At 40.6% G+C, this 26,470-nt stretch overlaps 1 protein-coding gene across 5 annotated transcripts in view; it reads left to right on the top strand.

Annotated features, from left to right (window-relative positions):
* TBC1D14 (TBC1 domain family member 14) overlaps positions 1-26,470 on the top strand; it is a 70,445-nt gene that overhangs the window by 10,774 nt on the left and 33,201 nt on the right. For 2 of the 5 annotated variants that reach the window (XM_040593481.1, XM_040593479.1), the window contains exon 3: positions 11,347-11,467. In XM_040593481.1, coding sequence (XP_040449415.1) covers positions 11,347-11,467 — 121 coding nt within the window. Of the gene's footprint in view, positions 1-6,177; positions 6,384-11,346; positions 11,468-24,757; positions 24,777-24,844; positions 24,974-26,470 lie in introns of those variants that run through there. The other 3 variants (XM_040593483.1, XM_040593497.1, XM_040593490.1) reach the window with 3 other exon arrangements.

Raw genomic sequence — 26,470 nt, 5'->3', positions numbered from 1 at the left:
GATAGTATAGGTAAGTCACCTGTGTTAATGAATAGGACCTTTTCATAATGCTGCTTGTTGCCTTTAATGAAAGGACAGCTTATTCTACTTTGTTAATTTTGGTGGTAAAAGGAAGGTAGAATGGCAAAGAGCATTATAGTGTTGATTTCCCACTTTCATTTCTCTGAACCATAGAAGGGAAGATAAAGGATAAAAATAATTATGATTGAATAATCTGAGATACTCAAGTTTGATTATGATGTCTCTCTTCTGTACACGTTTTCCGTTAAATGAAGCTCATTAGATACAGCATAGGCTGTTTAGAAGGAGACAGGCTGAGAACAGGACTGAAGTGTGTAGGAGGAGGGACAGAAGGAGCTGGATGTGCTGTGGGGGAGGATTTGGGTACACTGTTTTTAACCATAAATGAGCAAAAACTAGCTGAGCTGCAGGTGGAGTTGTTCAGAAGCTGGGAGGAAGGACCCCACAGACCCAGCCTCTGGCAGAGGGATCCTGCATGGACACCTGGCACAGGCTGCCTCGCTGCCCAGCGGCCAGGCTGGGCTCCCTGCTGCAGCAGTAGCCTGACTGCTACCCCCGGCATCACTGTCCTGTTGGAGGGAAAAGGGAATTTGGTGGTAGTTTCATCCCTCCATGCTACTTTATCTGGGTGCGGTTTGAGCTAATTTTTGTTAATAACGAGTCTGTAAAAGGGCTGGGGAGAAAGGGAGGCAAACAAGCTTATGTTTCAGTGGTGTGGGAAGCAGCATAGGCACTGAGGGTCTGTATTAACAGGTGATGCTGGAAATGATGTTTCAGCAGTCCATGAGGCATTGCAGTATATTCATCTGATGGGTGCTTCAGCCTTTACTATATGGTTTTGTGTACTACTTGCTTGAAAGCCACTTTCTGTCTACTTGAAAGACAAGTGGTCCTCCCCTCATCTGTACATACTGTCATGTCTCTGTGTAAAACAAAAGAAAAGTTGCAGAATTTTTCTGAAATAAACGTTCTTTGTCAAAGCAAATCTTCCATAGGTACAAAGTTGGAGTTCTACGAAGATAACAGCCTTTTCTTTTGATGAAGTTTGAAAATTGTATGATACAAGTTTTCAGAATTCCCATCCTCTAATTCAGTGTATGAAGCTTTGAACTTTGCATGTGGCTGGTCTCCACTAGGCCACGCTAATTTTAAGTCCTGTTTTCCCTTTGTGTGTGGAAGAATGTAATTTTTATTTAGAATTAATGTTCTGTTAGATCTGCCTTAAATTTTGAATTAAATCGTATTTAATATGTGGCTTTTTAGAATAAAGAGAAGTTGCATTTGCAGGTAAAATCTGCTTTATTTAAAGTCCTGTTTGTGCAAAACTGTTTACAGTTACTCAACAGCAAAACTAAGAGGCTTGTTGAAGTTACTTGTTCATTATGGAAGTTAAATGAAAATCTGCTCAGCAGTGCTTTGATTTTTGGGTGGATTTTGTTAGTAATGGGACAAAATTATGCAGTAAGTGAGGACTTAACGTGGTGCAGTTATTTGAAATAGTCAAATGTGTGTGTTTTTCTAGTGGCTGGTGGGAAGCATTACAGAAGTCTCACACCAGCTAGTGAACAGGATTTGTCGCGTAGCTGGGTGTTGTATGTTACTTGCAGCATTCAGCTCTAATGCTTTCTTCCCCTGCTCCTTCTCCTTCTTCTCCTGTGTGAGGCTGCCTTTTGGAAAGCTTGCAGTTGTTCAGTTCTGCTCATTCTACATGCTTGATTTTGAAAAGAATGAGTAAGAATTATGTACATTTCGATAGATATATGCAGACTTCAGGAATTAATTCAGGTGAATGAAAGTAAGGTCTCTGTTCAGCCTGATTCATTGTCTATATGAAAGTTTAGTGAATTACTGGGTTGGTTGGTCGTTGGATCTTCAGTTCATTCGCAAGAATTTTCCTGACGTTCCCCTTAGTTAAAACGAGCTGTGAGAAGTGGATGGCATGGGGGAAGAGGGAGAGAATATCAGCATGATCACGGCCGTGTGACACTGTCTAATTAAAAATACTGTTTAAATGTTTAGCTGCCTTTTTGTTCCCTACTTTCCTTATCAGCAATATCAACTGCTGTAAGTTATTGAAAGTACAGAAATAATTAAAAAAAAATTAAAAAAAAAATTACCCTGACTGAAAAGAGTACGTGAATCAGGGTTGACATTGTGAGGTAATGTTACATATACTTGGAGATTCTGAAAAATGCAGTGAGCAAGATGAAATTAGATAGAATGAATATAAATTCTTGCTCCTTCATTATCTTCTTTTTTTAATACTGTCTTCCTTCCTGTGTTACATAATCTGTGGTGAAGTTGGAGTCAATGTTAGCTTTAATTTTTAAACTTCTTTACAAAGGCTCAAACAAAAAATGGTCTGTTAATAAGATTCTATATTAAGGAGGAACATTCGTTTAACAGAAACAGTATGTGGAAACCATGGGTTTTCTGGAGCAGGAATATGTGTTGTTATGCCTTGCTTTGGATATTTAAGAGTTCTGTTAAGTAAATGTTGAGCTTGCTGGCAGGGGAAAAAACCCAGATCTATGAATTTCTTTATGATCTATTAATCTCCATTTGGGCACTGTTTATATTGCTATTTTAAGGAGCTATCCATACTAATTAAGCTTCTTTTTGTATTTATCAAGTGCCTCAAAAGTTTTCAAGCCATACCATAAAAATAATAAATAAAATCCATACAGTAAATAAGGAGTCATTCACACCTTACACTGACAACTGACAGAATAAATGCAAGAACTTGGTAACAATCATGAGGTAGGACAAGGTATTTACTTAGTGCTTGGACTCTGCTTTATGAGCTGCAGGCTTTCATAAGAGCAGTTTAGGTTGGAAGGGACTTGTGGAGCCATCTGGTGTAACCTGCTGCTTAATGCACGGCTGCCTTCATGTTCCTCAGGACCTTGTCCAGCCAATTGTGAGTACATCCAAGGATGGAGTTACCACAACCTCTGCAGCACATGGTCCAGGACTTAGCACGTACCGCTGTGATTTTTATTTTCCCACCCCTCCCCTTTTATGCAGTTGGAATTCACCCTTGCAGCAGCTTGCTGCTTTGCCTGTTGTTTTTTTTCTTTGCATCTCTGAGAATGGTCATCAGGCTGAATGAAACCAACTCTCTCAGCATCCCTGTTTGTATGGCACAGGCCTTGGTACCTAGCTGTCATAGTGGTCACCCATTGGATTTCCGTTTTTGATCTCTGTATTTTAGCCCAAACATGATACAGATCTAGTCTCATGGGTACCACAAAGAGCTTTTAATACTTTTTTCCTCTTGCCCTTGCTAATGTAACCCGGTCCATATTTCGTCTTTATTGCTGCAAGGTCTTAATGCCGAGTCAGGTTCAGCTTTTTGCTTAGGATGACATTTCACATATTCATTCCGATTTTTATTTGTGTGATAATAGTCCTTCAGATCAATGAAGAAATCTCCTTTCAGACTCCAGGAATATAATTTTGGGTTATTCTGATAACATAGGAATAACTGGGAATTTTTCCAGCTCAAAGAACAATTACATGTAGCTGGTTGGCTCTCATAGTTTGAATTTGGACCCAAAAGTTGCTTTACTGCTGGAGCCCTGACTTGCTGAAACTCCTGTTTCTGAGAATTCAGTAGCATTCGCATGGCAGGCTAGCACTGCATCATCCACATGCAAAGTAGTTCTTGGTTTGCTAGAACCAGTCCTACCTGCTAAACATGCAGGATTAGTGTCTGATTTATATTTTCATGTCTTTGACCCTGCACAAGAGAGTGCAGGCAGCTCTACTTTGTCCTCCTTTGAAATGAGGGCTGTGCTCTAAGAAAAAAAATTAAATGCAGAACGTTGTAGACTTGGTAACTGTTTTATCAAATGCTGCTTCCCCCCCCTAGAAATCTAAATGGAGATTTCCAAGCTACTCTGTTGCAAGCTATTGGGTATCCTGTACTGTGAACTTGTATTACTGTCTGCCTTAACTGTGGGAATTATTTTTTTTAAGACCTGTAGGTATCTGTTACACTGCAAAGTGTCATTATTCTTGGTTCTCACTGAACATACTGAATGTCAGTGGCTGAAAAACTTTTTTTATAAAATGTGATAGGGATTTATAATAGATGATTTGTCATTAGTTACCTCTTTCATAGGTAGGTCTGTTTCCAGGCTGTCTGGTTGTACTTCTGTTGGATTTGTTTATCCCAAAACCAAGCATTGTTTTTTATTTACCCTGACCTCTGGCAACCTCTGGGAGATAAAATTCTGCAAACCCTGCTTTTATTTTTGATTTTTTTTAATCCTATTCAAAGCATAACTTCCAATTTATTGATTAAGTTCTTCACCATAGCCAAAATACTTGGATTTTTTTTGTGATGTTTTGCTCTGTTGGGTTTTTGGTGTGGTGGTGGTTGGTTGTGGTTTTTTTTTTCCTTTAAATAAGTGTAGGTTGACCGAGAGGTGATCTGGGGTTGGGAGGGGGGAATGCAAGAACTGACAATCATTGAGTCTAGTGAATTATTTCTATAAACCAGTGTTATCTGGTCTTGGGTATCAACTCTTGGCTTTTACCTGTGGAGAATGTAGATTTAGGCTTTTCAGGCAGTTTCGGTAGGTCTTCTGAAAAGAATTTCTTCTCAAGTCCATCAGTTCCCTAGTCATCGTGATTTGTGTGGCAGAGTCTTGTTCCTCCACAATACATTGTTGATTTTTTCAGGGTTTATTTTCTGTGCCTCTGTGGCCAGGGCGCAGATCTGGAACATTTAGAGGTGAGAATCTTTCTTCTGTTTATTGAGGGTAGATTTGTGAAGGTTATGGTTAGTACAGAATACAAAAGGTCATTAAAGGATGAGAAGAAAACGATGTTAGTTTATATTTTGCCTGAAATCCATAGTAGTGCGAGAATGTTTCCTAGATAGTGTTAATTGAATTTGTACCATGCCAGGTAAGGTGGCTGGACACTTTGCTGACAATGCAGCAGGTATTTAATAAAATTTATCTTAATACTTGTTTTTGCTTAATAGGTGCCATATGTTTAAACATCTTGTTTCAATGTAGGTTTCTGGATGCCTTGTGGATTAATGTCTGCGGAGACATCTCTTACACTGTGCATACATGCTCAAAATGGGTTTACCTAGTTTTTAAGGTTAACATCTGCTTACTGTCAAACTCTATAGATAAAGGCCATTATACATTCCAGTGTGACTACTTCTGCATAGGCTGAGGGGCTCCAGACCTTGGTGTTCTCATGTAGTTCAGAGTTATTGGGAAGTTTCGGGATCTTCCTCCAGAAGCAGCTGAAATGAACTTTGACTTGCCTCTGTTTCTTTCCTGCTTCTTAAGAATACATGTGAGTCTGACGTTAATTTGAAATTGTTTTTCAAGATAATTTTGTTCTACAAAATCTGAACCTTTTGAACTTTCTCCACTGTCCTTATTTTTCATCTGCTGTACTCATGAGACTGGTAAGTCCTTCCAGTTGTTAATTTGCATGACTATTTTCTAATTGTTTTGTCTTCTGAAAATAACCTTCTTAATTGGAAGACTAATTAAATTTGGGTATGAGCATGCATCTTGGGAGCAGGAAATGTATGTTTTTAATACTTGTAACAAATTTACTTGCAAATTAGTTTTGGGTAAATGCAGATAAAAAATTACATCAGTCTGTGCATGAGTTGAGTCAGTTTCTAGTTAATTCTTATGCATATTTCTTCACAGCAACTGTATTTTTAAGACTAAGGAACCCATTTATTTGCAAATACAGTCTCTGTGCTAGGGCAGTGTTAAAGTAGTCTACTACAGAACACAGTATGCCGTCTTGCTTTTCTTTTGCTCACAGCTATCGTTCTGTGTTTGCATGCCAGTAGTTCAGGTACTGTGAAACTTCATCTAAGGAGCCATGTCAAAACGGTAACAGCAAAACAGTTAATAAATTTCAGATTTTTCTGAAGAACCCAAATACTCTAATCATAAAAACTCCTAAGTCCTTAGCACAGGTATGCTTTTATTTCGGGCAACAGGTATATCTTGGGAATTTGGGGGTGAGTGGAAATACTGTGCATAGCCTGCAAGTCCAGGTGTAGGGTGTGTGTGCACCAACAGGCGTCAGTGGGTGTACGTGTCTGCCCCGCTCGACTCCACCCTCTGACAGCTACTGTGCTGGAGCCCATCCTTTTTTCCTGTTGTTCAAGTGACATGCCAGGGAAACAGTTCCTTGCCTCCAGTGGTGCGGAACTTCAGAGGTATCTCAAGGGCCACGTTACTGAGCCTGCCTGGCTAGAGAAGACACTGGGATTTTTCAGGGAGGAGGTTTACAGCTGACTTTAAGATCTGGAGTAAGTTGGCAACGGAAGCCATGGCAGCACTGTCTCCGCTCCTTTTAGTGGATAGGTGTGTATGCTGAACCAGGGAAGGGTGATCGGGAGGGGTGACCTTTGGAGAGGTGACTTCATGTAAGTGGCTAACCTTGCTTGGGACAAACCACAGCTGAAATGTGGAAAAAGTGAATACTTGAACGCTGGTGGAGCAGTGCAGTGAACTTGTCCTGCGGCAGTAGTTGCTGGTGGTTGTGTTACAGACTTCCTCTCTTTAGAAAGAGAATTGGACTGAACTAGATAAACTTTCTGCCTCAGTGGTGATGTGGGACTTTGTTTAAAAGCATAAGCTCTGAAAAGCTTTAATAGATGCTATATGGATAGGTTTAGCTTGATTACTTTTTATTGATGTGATTCTAATATTTTTTCTTTTATTTTTTTTACTTGATTGAGGCTTCTGCCTGACCATGACAGTGCACAAAGCTACATAAATACTGACAGTATATGAGTGTGCAGTATGTATATATGACGACTGTTCAGTAAGTTTATATTATAGGTCCTTATAGAACCAAAATGAAGTGTTCTTAAGTTTTATTAAAAAATAAGGCTTTCCTGACAGTGCTGAACTTACCCGTTACTATTAACTTCCTCTCTTCCCCACAAAAAAGGTAGTTAGGCAGATCAGTATACAGTAATGGTGCGGTATGTGTATGTTCAAGCAAAAGATCGGTCTCTCTCCTGTATCATGGGATGCTATTTGTATGTATGTAAACATTAACTCTGGAGGGAGAATTAAATTCTCTTCAGGCAAGTAATTCCTCTCACAGCTCAATTAAAATAATAAGGTTAAACAGCTGTTTGGTGCCAAATACTGGTTTTAGGGGGCTGTGCAAAAGGGATTTTCTGTTTGAAAAGTTATCTCAACTTAACTCTGTGCTTGGCTTTCTTAAAATAAGCAGCTATGCTTAGTGTAATACAGCTAACATGTTAAATAGGAATGCAGATGTAACCCATGACACCTTAATGGCTCCACACCAATGACAGTGCAGACATGATACATCATGTCAGATATTCCTGTTGATATTCCTGTTGTAAATCAGCATGATGTGCTCTAATGGTTGTGAACAAGACAATGAGACTGAGATAATGAGTGTGTGATCTTCTCTTTCCAAGCATGTCAACCCTTTTTACATTTATTATCTCAAATTAGGTTTGGTATCTTAAAACACTTGTAGCTAAACTTTGAGATCTTTTACCCTAGGATTTCTGAGCTTGACTTTGCAATGGAGATCTGTTTGTTTTTTTCAAATAGAGATTTTTAGTTCCTTGTTAATCTGTGTTTTTCCATCAGGTAAAATCTCCTTAAGTTACTTTTAGAAATTTTTTTTCTGTGAATTATGTTTGCTCAGAAGTGACACTGCTCAGTACGTTGTTTTTTTTTAACATCCTAGGAAGGTATGTAAGCATAGGAGAAAAGGAATTCCTTTTCTGTGCAGTGGCAGCAGAAAAATTTAAAGCTTTTACTATGGATTACTTGCTTTGAGATCATATATATGGCAGAAATCATTACTTCTAAGGAAGTCGCATGTTTTAAGGGTCTACTTTCAGTCCAGAAGTCTGAAGTAGTAGCTTTATCAGAATCCTGTGGCGGTGTCCTGATTATTGCAAAGCTCTGCAGAAATCATAACAGAGAAAATTCCATAACATTTTTTCCCCTTAAGTTTTCTGAGATTAGGTGCAGAGGTAGCAACATCTCTTCTGCTCCTTCCATGCCAGTCCAACTGTCATGTGGTTTACCTCTGATGTTCTAGTCTGGAGCAGCAGGTCAGGGTTTAACAAAGCTGTGTGTCCTCAGTCAAAGCAAGAACAGGTTGTAATTTGTGGCTTTGCATCTGACTGTTCCAGTTTGTCGCTTCTGATAATGTTATGCCTTTTCGGAGTTTTAAGACTTTTTGGAGTGTGTAGAATGTGGACACCCTCAAAACATGGGGACGTAGGCACAGAGAGCAGGAAAAAAGGAAGAAGAGGGTAAGTTGCTCTATGTACAGAATGGGAATTGTATATTGAGCATGCTTGATGCTTTCAGTTCCATATATATTTTAAATTTAAAAAAGTGAACTGGCAATCCCTGACGTGGTATGAAGACAGGAAGAGATGTCTGGTGCCCTAGAACATAGTGGAAATCACATGGACAGAGAAGAGTGAGCTGAGTAAGTGCTGTACCATCTGCTGATAAGCTATAGAACAGATCACTTCCTATGGTGCTCCCTCTAAAGGGAAAACAGGTAGTTAGGATTTGCAGAATTGAATTGAAAACAAGTATGTTGAGATTGACTTTTCAGGTTTGGTTAATCTCATGTAGGCACTTGCAGCAGTGTGTTGTTATACTTATTCCGATTCATGTTTATTTTGATTTGAGGATAAAGACCTACTGCTGCTCTTAAAATCCTTCAGAGGAGATTGAGGGGATTGTTGCTTTTATGTACCTGTGCTAGCAACCTCTCATGTGGATAGATAGGGAAAGAAAACTGCCTGTCAGTCCTTTAATTTTCATGTTATTGTACTGCTAACGAACTGTGGTGAAAGCCTTTTACTTGCGAAAGAGGGCTTGAATGTGCACAAAACTGTCACACCAGTATGCTTCCTTATGGGGCTCTTTCAGGTGTCCCCAATGCAAAAAGTTCTTGTTTTCTCTGAAGACAGTATGTAGTCTGGAATTTAGTTTGCGTGCTTCTGAAGTAGTAACAACCTGAAAGAAAACTTTTCTCAAGAACAGCCAGCCTGTCTTGCATCGTGTATCCTATTTACCTGCATTGGTTTTGATGTTGTTATTCTGTCATGTTTTCCTTCTGATTCTTAGATACATTTTAGAATTTGCTTGGTATTTCTCAATTTTGAATTAACTAAACATATATATATATAAAACAGAATAATCTCATGTCTGTCTCTCTACACTTTATTTCCTTGGTAGCTGTCTCAAATGACCCTATATATCCATCATCTCAGGCAGTCTTAAATACATGTTATGAAGTTGGGCAGGGGTAAGAAGATAATTACAAGCAGAAGGACTTCAGGGCACTAAAGGCTGAAGCAGAATGAATTCTTTATATTGCCAAGGTGAAGGGATTGCTGGTGAAAAGAAAGCAAATTCAACAGAGTTTTCTTGGAAGCTGTTTTTATGATAGTCTCTTCCCCCCCCCCCCCCCAGTACTAGCTGTTGTAGTGGTAGCAGTGTAGTCAAACTTGTTGATTAATGCTCTAGTTAGCTTATAAATCTCTAAGTAGCATTACAGCTGTAATGATGAGCTACAGGAGAGCTTCCTAACACTGAAATGGAGTATGCTAGTTATAGAGACAAAACAAATCTTTGGTTTCGATTCAGTATTTTACCTATAGAATTATAATTTCATGCTTTGAAAGAAGGTGGAAAGAGGGAAAAAACCATGGCAGTATGTTTCTGCATTTTCCATGCTGTTCTTTAGTGCTTTCTCTACAGTTGTTGCCATGCAACTTTATACTGTATTTTCTTTTGTGTGAAGTGGGGTAGGGGAAAGCTGAAAGGGGTTTGTAGAAGTTTGGTTACTGCTTTGCTTTGGTATCAGTTGTAATTGGCTTGTGTGATTTCTGTACCTAAACACTTTGTTCTTATCTTTTAATATGATAATCTGTTCCTAGTTTGGTTTTCAAGGTAATTGTACCCTTGTGATATAGAAGCATGTGACCATTTTTGTAGACATGCATATTTAAGGATGGCAGTGCACCCTGTTAACCTTGTAATTCTAGTGCGCTCTGATGTCTGTGCCTCAGTTGGTTTTTTGTATTAAACATTTCTGCTGTATTGTAAGCAGTATTATCTTTGTTGATGTATTTATGGTACTGTTCATGTTAGCTGATCAAAAGTGGCCAGGAAAAGCAAGTTCTTAGTGTCCGGGTGGTTCTATTGCAGGTGACTTTTTCAGCCCTTTTAGAACACAAAGCTCAAGCCACACTTAATGTATAAGAAATAATCTGTACTAGGTGGGTCAGTCCACTGGGCATTAAGGTAGTAATATTAAGAGAAAGCAGTAATGCCAGACTGGAAGCATCCGTTGAGTGAAGGTGCTATAGCTGTCTGCTGATTGAAATAGCAAAAATGCTGTTGTCTTAGTGGAATTGTTTTGTTTTGTTTTTTTATTTTAAAGGAGGGAGGGAAAGCCTACAGTCAAGTTCCCAGAAAAACCTATCACAAGGTGTGTCAATTGGGCTAACCTGAACATATTTGAATATTTGCTGAACTAGGCAGTAGGACAAAAGAAAAAAACTGTTACCCTATACCCATGGCATACCTGGATTATTAAAGTATCTGTTGTGCTCTTGGGGGAGCTGAGTACTCCCAAAAGCATGAAGACTGGTACGTACTGTGTGTCCAGTTTTGGAGAAGCATAGCTGGGGTATGAAGATGCAAGTCTGGCATATTGCTTTATCATTAAAAACTAGTAACGTCTATAAAAATGACTTAATTTTCAGGGGCTACGTGACTGCTGCTACAGTGTTTAAGCTGGTTAATTTTAGACATTTCAGAGAGACTTCAGAATTAATGTGCTTTGATAGCTGCTTTTAAGGTTATTCAGGAAAAATATTTGACAACAGATCAAAATACAGTAAAAGGCTACTATTTTTTTGTGATTTTTGTGGTGGTGTTACAACAGGTGGATGGGTGAAGAATGCTTATGCAGAAAAAGATGTAGTATCTCAGTCTTTGAAAGAGTGAGGCTGAATGATCCAGTGGGAGGCTAAAAAAGGCAATTTCTAAAAAAAATATTAATTTGTAATTTTCTATCTACTAAAAATTCTTATTTAACCAAGTCCATTGCCTAGTACAGTGATAATACTGCATGATGTGCATGGTGTACCTCTTGAGGATGGGAAACAGTGTCTGCCAGCACAACCACAAGAAGAGTTGGATTATGTAATTGGGATACATAAGGTTAGCAAATTGTCTGCCCTTCTGTGTTTTATAATTAATCAACCCTTCTTAATCAAACTTTTTTTTTTTGTAGGAATTTGTTTACCAGGAAGCAAAGTGCAAGATTTGAAAAACAAAATGATGTGGGATGGAAGTTGTTTGGAAAAGTACCTCTCAGAGAAAACTCGCAGAAAGATCCAAAGAAAATACAAAAGGTATTTGTTTAATTATGTGTTAGGATTAGTGGTAGATGTAGAAGCTGCTTAAATTTATGATCTGTATATATGACTGTGAAGCCTGTTAGTTGTGCACAATTTCTTGGACAGTATCAAAGAAGTTTCTGAACGGCACTTCAAAAGACTCTGTTCTACGTGGTCATTTACATAGACTACTCCATGAAAACACATAACAATTTGATATAAAGCACTTCATGGTGAACATTCAAATTACGTGAAAGTGTTTTTTATAATCAAGCTTAGTAGGTATTTCGAAAATCTTTCAAATGTCTTTATCTTTTTCTAGCTTTCACTGGCTTGTGGCCTTTGTGTCATAGACCCATCTGTAACAGGCTGTTCAAAGGGAAATTATGTTCTGCTGGGCCTTGGTTTATTTGTAATAGTAATTAAATATAATTTGTAATAGTAATTAAAAATACATAAATTCAAGATATAATTAATGTGGTAGAGTGCCAGAAACCTGTGTTGGAATGCTAGTTTCACTCCTTGTTTTCTGAAGTATTTGCTGTTCGGAGTTCAGATTTTCTGTGTGTGGCCTTGATGAAAATTTGGTTATTGGCTTGAAATGTTGGAACAGTACAATACAGTTCAGGATAAGCAAATGGATTAAAGTGGGTTTTTTTTTTTCCTTGTACAGTATAGTTAAAAAGGGAGTGTGTATTGAAATTGGTTCCCTGAAGAGAAAAAACTTAAAAACATCAGAAATACTAAAGAATTAAGGTTTCCCCCATCTTCTTTGCTGCTTAACTAGTTTTGCTGGTTTTCATGTGTGTCTGTTGTGTATACTTGTCAGTAGTTAGATCCATGATTTGTCAAACTTTAACATCTTTTTTTCTGTATGGGTTATGGGGGTGAAGATGCCATACAAAAAAAAATATCTTTTTAGGCCTGCCTTAGTGTGTCATAAAACCATTAAAAAAAAAAAAAACCACAATGAAACTCCCTTTTCTCTGTCTTTGCATATCACTTTTCAAGCTGTAGCATTATAACGTTGTTGAAAACATTGCAGAGGACTGGTTCTACTACAGATGAACCCAAGCACATTGCTGGTGAATCAAATAACCTGCCTTCCTAGTAGGGAAAAAATCTTGTGAAATCCAGCTGCGTGGTTGGTAGTTTGAGCTGCTTTTCCAGTGAGAAGAAAACATCCTCTTTCAATCTGTCTCGTGATCTGGGTGTTTTCTGATTGCAGGCATTTTATGTGTTTGGGGCTTTCATTGTATTTCATTCAGTTCTCACTTCCTTGTTCAAAGCACTGTGAGAACAGGAAGGTTTGCATAGAAAGACACCACGTAGTAAGAACCTCAAAAACAGCTGCTGTGAATGAAATGAGAACGCTGACTTGAAGGATTGTGCTGCTTTATTTAGGGCAAAGTGCTCTGGAAATCTAGGTGTGTCGTGACTGTTCCTAGCTGTAGCTGGGCTGTTAATTTAAGTGAAGTTCAAGCAGCTTTGATGTTGTCACTAGGATCAACCACTTAAACTTCATCTACAGCTTGTCTTGATATAATTAACAGTTCTGAAGCATTCACCAAAGATTTTTGATGACACAATTGAAGAGGCTTAGTAATCACAGTACTCTTGATGCTTAGCAGTGTATTTTATTGTGGTCATCTGTTCTTTGATAAGTGGGTAAATAATTTATTAACATTTTGTGGCTGTTGCTGGTACTGTGAATATTTTTCTTTTAGATCCAAACTGTCTTACGTGGTGAGTATTCGGTGTTCCTAGAACATTACAGCTTTTAATGGTTGTATGAATTTTGTTAGGAAAAAAAAAAGCTATTGAAGAATTATGTGGTGTGGCATCTAAACGTTAGTGAGTTTCTGGCAAGATTGCAAGTCTGAAACAATTGTCTCCAATGCCTCTTGGATAACAGTAACTAATCCTTCCTAAGTTATTTGGCACTTTCCTGGAGTTATGTTTGACACGTAGACTTTCTGAGACATGAGTAATGCTGTAAATAACTTACCGAGCCTCCCTGGCACCCCAAAGCACATCACGGTTTAGGTTACCCCTCACAGGTTGCTTTGACAATGACAAAGTAGCACTTGTGTTGCAGAGGTTTTTTGCCCATTTAGAGGCACACTTTTAGTCCTTTGATTTGTGCCTGAAGAACTTTTGCATATGTGGAGGAGGTGACAGCACATTGGGATGATGCCTGTTAGCCAGCACCAGTTCCTTCTGTCTGGGAAAAAGGGATACTAGACCAGAAGAATAAACACTGATGCTGTTTCTACCTTGAGGTATTTTATTTCCAAGGCCAGAAGAGTAGGTGCTTGGAGGATCCTTATCTTATATATTGAAGAATTTGGAGGTATGCAGTGAAATATGGGAGTTGGGGAAGATGGCTGTGATTTAGGTAAATTGTTAGTGTCCTAGTAATTGATTTCAGAATCTGCGCTTTTTCCTGTAGGGCATGAGGCAAGGTGCCTAAACTATTTAATTTTTAGATGGCTGTTAATTGTCTGGCCTTCATGTATGCTTTACTTGAAATTGGGATGGATTTTTTTTTTAATTTAATTTTTCTTTCCAGAACTGCCGGGGCCTTTCTTAAAGCCCAATGTAATGGGACATACACTTGCATTGTATGAAACCTTCCGTAAACACCAGGTGTCCTGGGAAGCTGATTGTTTGAGGTTGCAAAGTTGGTGACTCTTTGGAGCCTGACACTCCATATCTTGATCATTGGTGTTTCGCTACTTGACTACCACATTGTCTTATGCAAAGAAATGTGGAAAGCATTGTGAGACACTCTTAATTTAACTTGTCAGCATTGGAGCTGGGTCTTGAGGACTGTGGGGAGCTGTGAGGTCCTGAACAGTGATGGCAAGATCATAATTGCTAAGTGAATGATAACTGAACTCATCTGTACGTACTGAGTGAAGTGTGTAGAGCACACAGTAGGAGTGGAAAATGTCACCTAGACAGAAGGGACTATTTAAAAAATCTAAGTATTCTTTTAACATAATGTTGCATGTAACTTGACCTCTACACTTCAAGAAAACCGAACTGTAGGGTGAAAAGGGAGAGTCAGTTTTCAGACATTATGAGAAGTCAGCAGGGTTCTGAACCCTCTTGCGCTAACACAGTGATTCATAGCGCCAGTCACCTGTCACTTCATACCATGAATTTCAGATTATGTTACACAGCTGGGCTTAGACAGACTTGATGAGAAATGCATTGCTCATATGCTGCTGGCCACAGTTACCATGGGTATTGTTTCCTTCCCATAGTACACTTTACTCCTCCTGTCTTCTGTATGTGCAGGATTATCTGACTTCATTTATAGGATTCAGTGCTCTGACAGACTTATTTCTAACATTTTGTGCTACTGACATGATGGACAAAAGAATTGTGTTGGTGTGCCTTTGTAACTAACTTTTCAACCCTCTGCCTCTTGAGTATTCATCTGAATTTGTACTGAAGAGATACTCAGTGCCCTGGTGAAGGACTTCATGCCTATTTGCTGGTGGCAGAAAACTGATAGGCTTCTGATAGTCTGTTACTTGAGGTGCCTCAAGTTTGGAGAAGAGTGGAGATGTGGACTGTACCATCCCTTTGAGCTTGACTCTCTCACTCCTGTTCCTCCAGTTCCTGGCTCTGGTGGTACATTGAGCCAGGAGCCTTTCCGTTCTCTGGCTGCTCAGGCTTGACTTACTGTTCTTTTCAAGGACAAAAACCACAGACTTCTTCATACCATGGAGTCCATGTCTTCCTGCAAATTGTCTGCTCACAATGATGTTATTGTCTGTGTGGTGAAATACTCATTAGCCCCTTAGACCAGGGGTCCTCAAACTTTTTAACCAGGGGGCCGGCGCGCGGATGCAGTGGCAGGCAGTCATCTGCCGCTGCTTGGTTCCCCCCCCAACCCCCGGCGGGGGGGTGTCTGTAAATACCGGGGGCCGGATTGAGGACCCTGGGGGGGCCGTATCTGGGCCACAGTTTGAGGACCCCCGCCTTAGACTCTAGGAGGCTCAATCTGCCTAACTACAGAGGTTCTTGAGTAGTGTTTCTATTGGCAAAATATTGGTCTAATTCTGAAAGGCAAGTTAAAGGTGATAAGTAAAAATCACAATGAAGAATTTGATTATGCTTTCCTGCCATGAAAAAATGGAGAAAAAAAATATTTTTTTGAAGTTGCATGTAACTTGTTTAGAATAAATGAAGTTCTTTGGATTATCTAAGATGTTACAAAATAAACTGACCTTAATAATAGCTGTGGTTATCAATTTCTATTTGTAGCAGTCCTCAAGTTTCACATACCTATGGAAGTCTATTTGATTGGGCTTGCTTGGTATGCACCTCTTTGTGCACAGGAACTGAGGTGACTGAGCCACCAAGCAATCCTTTCTTAAGTCAGCTTCTTTTGTTTCCAGAGAAACATCAAAGAAATCCTTTGTGTCAGGTCACTCGTTAGAGCCCTGTGACTATTCAATTAATTTGGCTGCAGACTCCTGTAAGGAGTTAACTGCTGTGTTTGTGGTTCTGTTTTCTGATACCTTTATTATATGGATGAAAGTTGGTTGTGTGTTTTTCTAGAACGAGATGAACAAAGTTGACTGCAAACTTAAATAGCCTTCTGAAAGATAAGGATGATGTATTTGTATGCACATTTTTTAAACTTACATAAAGGGAGCAATCTTTAAAATACATTCTTATTGTACGTTGTTCTGGTACTTTCCCTACAATAATCTTGTCCGGGATTGAAAGCCATGTACAAGAATGAATGCAATTTTAAGATGTGTGCTTATATAAAGTACAAAAGAGGAAAAAAAGTAATTGAACTGTGAAGCGGTTAAAAATTGATCTTAGAAATACCAGTGTTTATTTCCTTCCTGCCTCCTACTTGTAAAATAAACGATGAAAACTCCAGTCTATCAAACTTCAGTTGCCTTTCACAATTTGAATTTTGTTATACCATGACTGAAGATGACTATACACATACAACTTGAGCCAGGCACAATATGTAAGGAGAAATAGCATTTTTCCCCCCCCTGACCAAAAGAATGGTCAGACAGGCTTTTGAGCTCATAAGCCTTTTCTCTGGTCCTGTAAAAACTCCTCTGACAGCACGCACTTGTTCAACTGTTGTATATCCAACATAGCATCATAGTTTATTTTAACAATGTGGGAGTTAAAATCTCTGCAGCTAAGTTGTTGTTTGTCCTACTTTTAATGCTCTCAGTATACATTAATATTAGTCTTCTGATGAAGACTTAATAGTGGCTTATGCTAAGGTTGGATTGCTTTGCACGGTCACCAGGAGCTTTTGTACATGTTTCATCCAGGTAAATGTTTTAAAGCTTGAAAGCTGTCAGAACAACTAATCTTGTCTGAGAAGCTGGAAATGCATTTACAATGGAGGCTTGTATGATTAATTTTTTTTATTGATTATGTTTAGGGATCCTGCTTGAGCAGAACTGGTTCTGCCAGTTGCTTTTGTAATTGCAGATGACAGTAATTCACTGAGAATAACCGCCAAAGTCAATTGTCTTCTAATAGGCAGTAGAGCTGAGCTAGGCTTTGCAGCCACTGTTCTTGCAGGAACTCTTCAAGATTGGTAAGAACAGCACATGTAAATACCAGATGTTTGTAATGCTGTCCTCAGCATACTGTTTGGTTGTCTCCTCTCATGTGATCAGTCTTCACAGAACTTGTTTGCAGCTGGCCAGTCAAGATCTTTGTGTATTAAGAGACCAATGTGTATAGAAGAAAGTCAGACTTTAGCTGTACCCTAGAGCCAAGTTACAGCTGCCTTGCCCAGAGGAGCAGCTTGAATGAAGCTACTTTTTTCTATAGCATATGACTACTTTTTTTTCCCCCCTCTAATAGGAAAATCCGTTTTTTAATCGGTGCATAATTTTTTTCCCTTCCCAAAGTGCTGTGATGTGACCTATGAAGACCGTTCCATTTAACGGGAATTCTATGAATTCCAGTAAGAGCTCAATGGAATGTCTTCATTTTCTTAGAGTTAGGAAAAAATTTATTTGCTGAAAGAGTGGTCAAAAAAACAACAACAAAAAAACCCAGAGAAGTCCACTGACTCACCAACCGCAGATGTGTGGAGGTTCTCGTGCAGCTCCATGTGCAGGAGCGCTGCAGATGGAAGCTGCAGCGTGGCTAGTTGCTGCCATGTGTTCCACTTCAGCAGCCCTCTTGCTGATGGGTGGCAGTTGTCTGAAAATACTGAGCTTTTCTAAGTGTTTCTTAACCATGCTTTAGGCTGTATTCAGATGGTCCATTCAGGACTTTTTGAAGAGGAAGTGGTTGACTCAAGCTGGCAGCTGATTCTGGCAGCAGCCTGATCTACAGTTTTGGATGAAGCATTGTCTTCTGCTCATACTGAGTTTGTCTTTGGATAGATCACTGGATAAATCATTGTGACTAATGGCTATAGCTGTTAATGGCAGGGTGCCTGTTTGCATGTAGACTTCTTCAAACTTCAGAGTGTCCTGGCTATAAACTTAGTGTATGTTTTCTGTTCTGCAGTAGAAGTCGGAGTGTGTAAATGAGCCACTTCCTCTGTTCTCCTCCTGTGGTTTCATTTCTACTTGTCAGCCTTCAAAAAAGCAGGATTTAGATCTTTTGTGGTGTGCCTGAGTTCCTGTTTTTAAGAGTAAAGAAACAGAAGTGCAATTGCAGTGCAAGAAGGCATAGTTACTTTGGTTAGCCTAAAACTAACCTATGCTTATCCTTGTGCAATCTTTAGAAATAAAGGTGTAACTCTAATTTTGTCACCTCAGAATTACAACCAAAAATTTGAAAGTTGCCTTAATGCGCTATTTCATGTCTTTCCTTCAGATTCAAGTAAAAGTATTATTTTATTGTAATCGTATGTTAAGGGTATCTAATTTTTGTGAAGGAAAATAAAAATAAAATAAAGGAAACCTGTTTTGTCACTGCCGTTCTAAAATCTTTCCCCAATAAGAACTGCACTGAATAGATTATTCAGCAATTCAGCTGTATTAGTCTACAAAGAGTGTGTTGCCCTTGTCCTGACTTGAAAATTATCTGCCTCAAACAAACCTACTATCATATTTAAACAGATAAAGCAAGAGTAATAGCTTCCATCCACAGTAAATGAAAGGGTAATTTAATACTATGGCAGAAGGATTGTTCCTGAGTATTTTAATAATAAAAGAATGTAATGTGACCCACCCAGGTATCATAATTTAGCAGAGTCTAACTGCCAAAGTGCTGCTTTTGATGCTGTTGGAACTTCTTGCCTTATGTTATGAACATCAGGCTAATAGAAAATAATAAGCTTTGAGTATCAGTTTTAACAGGTATGACAGGCTACAAAGTATTTTTTTGAAAGGAAGTGAGGCATCTTTTTTTCCTCCTTTTCCAGTTTTAAAGCTTTTATTTGCGTTTTATCACTCTAAAGGTCCTCATAAATTATATAGCTCAAAAGCCTAGAAGCTGGAGGGGTCCTAAATAGCTGTTACAGGCGGTGTTTAAGGATAGGTATCTCCTCTCTGGAATAAAGATACTAAATAGATAGAAGTATAAGCTTTGTTAGTTGTTACTGCAGTCAAAATGTCAGCTGCTAGTCTCTACTGAAGGGTCTGTTTCAATGCCAGTGGTATGTTTTAGGTAAAATGCAGTAAGTTTAAAGTTGTCCAGTGAGATAGTAAAGTTTGTCTGTCTTAATTGAAACAGTTACTTTGTAGCCCAAATTTATGTATAGCCTTAGCTGGAACATAAATTCACATGGCACAAGATTATTTTTAAATGCAGGAGGCCAGAAATTCATGGAAAAATGCTTGACTTTTAAGGCTGAAGTATACAGCTCTTAGGACCTCCAATTTTCAAGGCCAGGAAAGACTTTTTTGGAAGACCTGGTATCTCAGTGGAAGTTTGTTCTCATCTGTTGTTAATTGATAATCCAACATCCAGCTGGCATTTGTGTGTCCACTTGCGCTTTATAGATAGATACTTAAACACCTACATCTTTCTGTAGCCAGTAAGTTTTTTGGTGTAGTAACCTTCCACTGTGTGTGCTGATAAGCAACACACAGGAGGCTTTTGGGTCCCCTGTCCTTGGGTTTTTGAATGAAAATGGAAGTCTGTAGAGAGCAAGAGTAGAAGTACTCAAAAGTGTGTGCCAGTGTTGTATGGCACAAACACTTGGCAAAACATTACTGTGAAGCAAAGCAGGAGATAAATCCTTAAAGGCAGGTGTGTTTAGCCTCTAAATATTGTGGTGGAACTGCCTGTCCCAACAGGAGTCTAGAACTTGCATTGCTAAAATGTAAAACTGAGATAGCTTTGCTAGACTTCAATATGTTATTTTTGTGTTAAACAGAAGCAAGCTCCCAAGAAACCCAACTCAAACATTTTCTTTGTCTTCCGTTTTATACATCTCAAACCTCATCTAAAATTAAAAAACGGGGTGCAGGGTGAAGGTTTTGAAAGGTTAACTCTTACAATGCTTGCTAGCAACAGCAAACAAAGCTGATGTTATTTAGCTCTGCAAAATGAATGGAGTTATTGTATGCATGTTATGGAAACCCTGAGGTTCTGGATGTAAGGATTTCAAAAAGCCAGACAGGTACTTATTCCTTAAGTGTCATTCTAAAGTAAGACTGGGAAAATGTTTCTTCAAATTTTACATTCTTACTCTCCCTCTTGCTCTCAGAGGACACTTGATCTCATTTTTCCGACATGATTGTATTACACATTTTTTGTGTCTGTTAGTAATTTCCACATGAAAATTTTCTTTTGCTCTGTTGACTAGTTGTCTCTTTAGCATTACAAAGTTCAGTGGGAAGAGTTTCATGAATATTAAAGCCTGGAAATAGTCATTGCTTTAAGCTAGGCTATGAAGGTATGTTGTCTTCCTTCATATATTTGACTTGTATTTGTGTGTAGCTTTAAAAAGCTAAAATCTCTTCTCAAGGCTGAACCTTAAGTTACAAGGAAGATGATATTCAGGACAATTTCCATGTTGATACAGTGTTTTGTAAAATTAAACACAGAATGCACAAGAGTCGACCAGTCCAAACAGATGATGAGAGAGAATATGAAGTGTATCATCAGTAGGAGTACAAAAGGAGCTTTTGTTAAACATGTAGGAAATTGTCACCAGTAACTGCTTCAAGGGTAATTTCAGGGATCAGACAAGCAAATGTGGATACAGGAAACCACTCAAACAGGCTTTAGTGTATAGTCTTATCACGTTGTTTTTCTATAATTTCTAAGGGCACACAAGTATGAAACCTGAAAAGGTCAGAGATCGTTAGAGATGCACAAATCTTGATGAGGAAGCAGAACAGAAATTAGTGGAGGCATTTGAAAAGCGGAGGGAGGGTGTAATATGCTTAAAAGTATCAGGTGAAGTACCTTTTCTCACACTATTTTTCGTGTATGTACTGAAGTAATGTAGTTAAATACAAGCCTACACATACCCACCTATGCAGACAGTTGTTTGCAAACAGAAATAGTAACTGTGTGCTGTGGTGGGCATCTGAATATCATATTAATGCAAGTTGTTGTGCATTGCAAAGTAGATGGTATTTCTGGGTAACTTTTTATGCTGTCTTGAAGATTGTGAGTACTTGAGGTAATATTTACAACTGATTTGAGAACTTGCAAGATAAAATGCCATGTTCCTGTGACTCCTATATCCCAGAGTTAACCCGGTACATTTCAGAATGGCACCAGCATGAAGCTGACATGGCTTGGAGAGTCCTTTCATTTCTGTGTCTTGTTCAGAAGGACAGTTCTGACATGCTCTTCAGACTGGAGAGCATGTTGTTTGAGACTAGACAGGAAAGATAAATAGTCTTCTAGGTCAGCACTTAATGTGAAATGTCAGAAGAAAAAGTTCACTGAAACAAAAGTCCATCCAGTGCAATCTGTATAACACCTAAGTGATACGCTGAAAACAGGTGTTGGTAGTGTTTTATTCTGGCAGATGTTAATTTAAAAAAAAAACCTAACAATTTAGCTGGCATTCTCTTGCTCAAGCATTCATCAGATGCTTGCCCTGCTGGAAGCCTTTCTTGTAGATATTTCCCCTTGTTTGATACCGAAGTGTAGCAGATAGTATTAGTATGTAGGGAAACTGTGCACATGTTTGCATATGCAGATTAAATTACATCCTTTTCAGTGTTCTGAATAGGAGGGTGGGGTTTTGTGTTACTGTGACTCATATTGGAGTCACTTCTAACAGTATGCTGCACAATCTGATAAAGATCGCAGGTTTGACAACAAAGAGCTGTTCTTAGACCACATGGTTCACAGATACGCTTTGTCTCTGAGAGTACTTAAGATATAGGGAACTATTCTAGGTTCCTTTTATTTTTTTCTTTTTAAATAAAGCATGTTACTCTATATGAACTAAAAAGCACTTAAATTATTTATATATAGCACAAACGAAATGTGAACCCTGAGGGGAGAACCATTAATACATAGCAGGTTGCACGATTAGAGATGACAGATTCCAAAACAGAAAACTGTTATTCTTTCTTGGAAGACCTAACTTGGTCTGATCTCTAGGCTTAGGTTTTAAATGTTCCTTAATTTGATGCCTCTGTTGCTCAAAATATGATGCTGTAGAAATACATATATGTAAAAATTCTTAAAATAGTCCAGTGGTGGGAGCACAGGACTGCAAAGAAGAGTATGTGGCTTCTGGTTCTCTCTTTACTGTTAACCTTTTGGAAGATGTGTGCATTATTTTGTTAATTAACTTCAACATGTTTGCCTGGGACCGTAGTTGCAAGCCCCAAGTTCAGTATCACCTGTAATCAGAAGAGAGAAGTAGGTGCTTCTCAAGGGAAAAAGGGGAAATTTCAGAGCACTTGAAATAATGCTTAAAAATAGGTAGTGTGAGGTTTTCCTCATGTGAACTGGCTGTAGTCTCTTAGCCTTATATTGCTTAAGCATTCCTAATTTGTTACGTATGGAACAGGAGAATACTGGGGTACTAAAGATGAGAAGTATGCCCTGGTGGAAGATAAAACTTCATGCACATAATGTTACTTCAGTCAAGTTCTGTCATCACATTGCTATCTTCTGCTCTGGTATCCTTTCCATAATATAAGAGGATTAAATATATATATAGATGGGTAAAACAAGTAGTGCTGATGGTTCTTGAACTGTGTGCAACTGAGATTTCTCAGGTTGTTAGATCCGTAACTAAAAAACTAATTGCATTTCAGAATAGTTGTGCACTAGTTTTGAACTTGTATAAAAAGCTCTCATATATATCCCTTAAGGTGGCGGTTGAAAATTTATTATTTGAGCTCAGCAGTTTGTATTCTCTGTCAAGTTTTGAAGGATATTCTTCTGAGTTTTGCCTGAGGTGTCAGTATTCTAAAGTTCTTTTTGATTACTGTATATGTAAGAACCTCCATTAACATGATTTTTTTTATGGCCTAGTGCCATGTCAAGAATCAGATCTTAAGTTTCCCAGCCCTATGATTATCACAAGTTTCATGATTTGCTGGTTTCAATTAAGCTTCTAAAAGAAACAATCATGCTTCTTGCTCCTTCTGTTTCCACATAATACATTGCCCCACAGCAGACATTACCAGAGTAACCAAACTAAGCCAAAAAAAATAGGTTTTAGCAGTATCATTTCCCCAATCTAGTGTACTGTACAGTCACACAAGTAATGGTACGAGGGGCCAGAAGGGCAGGGGAAGGCAGTGAAGTGCTGGGTGTGTACCAGATTAAATTTATCTACTAAATCACTTTATAAAGGGCAAGAGATGACAGGTGGATATGCAGTAGAAAGCAGTGAAGCAACAGAAATAACACTGAAGCAATGCTTAGGTAGTAGTCAGTTTCAAAACCCAGAGAAAACAATTTTCTCTGCTTGTGCGGTCCGGGTCTGGTTCCTATCTCAGATACCAAATGAGGTGGGAAGTCCAGTGGAAAAAATACCATGTAATTAATTTGTTTGAGTAGCCTCAGGAACTCTTATAATTGTGGCAGCCTAAAAATAGTGACTGCTACCAACTGCCTGTGTAATGTGTGGCTAGCTATGGTTTGAGTTACTGAGTGTACTTCAGCTTTTCACGCCACAGAAGTGTCTTCTCATATTCACCAGGCGTCACTCTCTGCTAATGAGTGTTTTGCAGAATGTGTAGTTGATTAAGCTCTTCTTCTCGTGCATCGACAAACTATTTCCAACACCCAGAAGGGCTGCAATATTGTTCTATTTTCAGCCTGTGAAACCGGAGGGATTTACTACAAGAATACTGTTGTCCATCTAAGGTTGCCGTTTTTCTCATGATCTGAAGTTTTTCCTGTGTTAATTAGTTGTAGTTTTATATAAATATTTTTTTGATACAGGTGATGATTTACTGCTTCAGATAGCTTATGAGAAAAAGCATTAGCATTGGAGGCTGCAGTGCTTTTCATGTGTTATGTTGACTTGGCATCGTGGCAATTATTAGTGCTCTGCTGCTTGGATGGCAGATGTCTGTAATTAATTGGTGGTGGCCGGAGTGAAGCTGAGATACTTTTAAACAGCGAGCTGTTCCTCACTTGGTATATAACATTGCTGCATCGGTGAATTAGAAGTCACAGGTTGAAAACAATAGCTAAGTTACTTTATCAAAATTGTTAGCTGTTATCTCAACTGTTGCAAAGCCACCTCTTGAGAGCGGAACACCGTGGTGCCAGGTGGGTTTCGAGTTGGTCCTTGCTGCTCACGTCGTGGTTCATGGCCTTGAGAAGGGCTGCACTGCCAGCGAAGTTGAGGAATACAGAATCCTCGGCACAGTGCTGGGGAAAGAGCAGCCAGCGGTTGCGGGTGATAGATGATGGGATGAAAAGCATTGCCCAGGTGTGACGGGGGGGTTGTCAGACCTGCGGGGGAGTTTTATACGTAAGCGTCCGTCAGAAGAGGAGAGAGCGGGCCGCAGTGCGGGGTGCCCCAGCGCCGCGGCGGTGCCGTGGGGGCCGGTGTCGGGCGGGCTGTTGGCGCCGCTCGGGCGCGGCGGGGCCGGGAGCCAGCGGAGCGCCGTGCCGTGCCGCTGCGCCCCGGAGCCGCCCGCACGTGTCTGGGCTGCTCGGGGCAGGCGGAGGCGGCTGCCGCTCGTGCACACCAGCCTGCGCGCGGCCTCGGTTACCCGTCCCGGCCCCAGCTGTGAAACGGGCGGGGAGGAGCCGCTCGGGCGGCACACGGGGCGGGAAGCCGGTGCCGGGTGGAGGTACTTGCCTCCCCGGGGCGGCCGGGCTGGGACGGGGCCGCCGCCGTGCGCGCCGTGCGTGCTCAGGCAGCGCTGGGCGAGACGGAGAGAACCGATCGGGTGCGGCGGCTCCGCGGGTGATTAGCGGGGCTGGCGGGGCGGGGCGGGCGGAGGCGCTGCGCCCGCGGAGGGCGGCCCGGGCAGGGCAGGTTGGGGCGGGCGGCCCGCGAGGCCGTGCGGGCCCGGGCGGCGCCGCGGCGGGGAGCCAGGCCCGCGGTGCGGGGCGGGCATGGGGCTCCGGCGCTGCTGCCGGTGAAGGGCCGCAGCTTTCATGGTGAGCGAGGCCGCGTCGGGGGTGGGCGCGGGCAGCCGCGCTGGCGGCGGGCAGGGCAGGGCGGCTGCTGCTGGCCGCCGGGGTCGAGGGGGCGGCGGGCTGGGTGGGCGCGGACTTTAACGCGGATCGGTAAACCCGGTCTCGGCCGCTTGTAAATGGCCTGGCTGGGTGCGGGGAGAACCAGCTTCCCGGGAAGGGGATCCCCTGCGGGAGGGGGGCGGCAGACCCCGCGGCGCTGGGAGGCGGCGGCACAGGCCCGCCCGGGGCTGGGGCCGCTGCTGGGTCCCGGCTCCCGTCCCGGCACGGCTGCGAGCCGCGGGGCGGGCGGGCAGCCCTGCCTGCCGCTCCCGCACACACCGCCGGTGTTTCATATTCGGCTTCGGCGGAGAGCGGCTGCCTTTAAACGAACGGGAGGCGAACACCAGGTGACCTTGATGGAGCAGTTTGCGTTGCGGCAGGCTCGGCTGTGCCGTGCTGCGGGTCCCCGGGGCGGCTCGGTGCTCGGTTAGCGCGGCTCCGCTCCCGGCGCTCGCCCTCTCTGCGGCTGGGCTGTTGGTGTTTCTCCCTAGGGATGGTTTAGGATCCCTTTGCAGGTTGTTTTCTCGAAGAATTGCGGAGGATCAGCGCAGCTTGAACTTATTGCCCATCAGCTGCAAAGCTCCTGGGTTCTACCCCGAATTAAACTTGTGTCGGGGGAGTGTGTTTCTGTGGGTTGGTTGTTGTTGTTGGTTGGTTGGTTGGTTTGGGGATTTTTAAACCAGTGCTTTAATCTGCGGTACGCTCTCTTAGAACATCTTCAAATCCCTGTTCAGCTGTTGTGGCTGAATAGGTAAAGACAAAACCTAGAAGAAAGCCTAAGTAATCTCAGTGATAAGAATGTATTCTAAATCATAAATAGTCGGCTCATCCTAAATTGATCCTAAAATTAACTTGCAACCATATCGGGTTAGTAACACCTAATTGCAGTATAGGATTTATAGGCACTGATTTATTTGTATTAGTAAGAGATATGAGTCTGGTCTGGTTTAAAAAAATAAAAAGGAAAAGCTTTTGTGTGGTTCAGCCTATTGCAGTATGCCTGCATGTCCAAATACTTCTCCTTGCTCAGTCAGCAGATACTCTGAGTTTGTGGAGGCTTCAGTGTGCCTCATTGCGATATTATACGTTATGCTCTGTTTGAAACGGCTTTCTCTTTTTTACTGGAATAAAACATCTTTTTCACAGGCTTTTGTCTTCTGTTTTGGGTGTTTTGTTCTGTTGTAGTTTTTTGGGGGTGGGTCTTGTTTGGGTTTTTATTTATTTTCACTTATTAAATATCAGTCTTGTAGATAATGATTGTCACCAACAGATGTTTTTATTCTTTTTTGGCTGCCACTGAAAACGATGAAATTACTACAAAGGATTTGTAATCTGACAAAACGTGCCACTCCCGTTTTTGTGCTGCTCTGGCTTCTTTGCTATAGGGTGGTGCTGAGTAGAACACGTCAGTAAATACTT

This window comes from Falco naumanni, chromosome 1 (genome assembly GCF_017639655.2).
Source record: "Falco naumanni isolate bFalNau1 chromosome 1, bFalNau1.pat, whole genome shotgun sequence".
In the NCBI taxonomy this organism is placed as follows: Eukaryota; Metazoa; Chordata; class Aves; order Falconiformes; family Falconidae; genus Falco; species Falco naumanni.
This window is presented reverse-complemented; position numbering and strand designations above follow the sequence as displayed.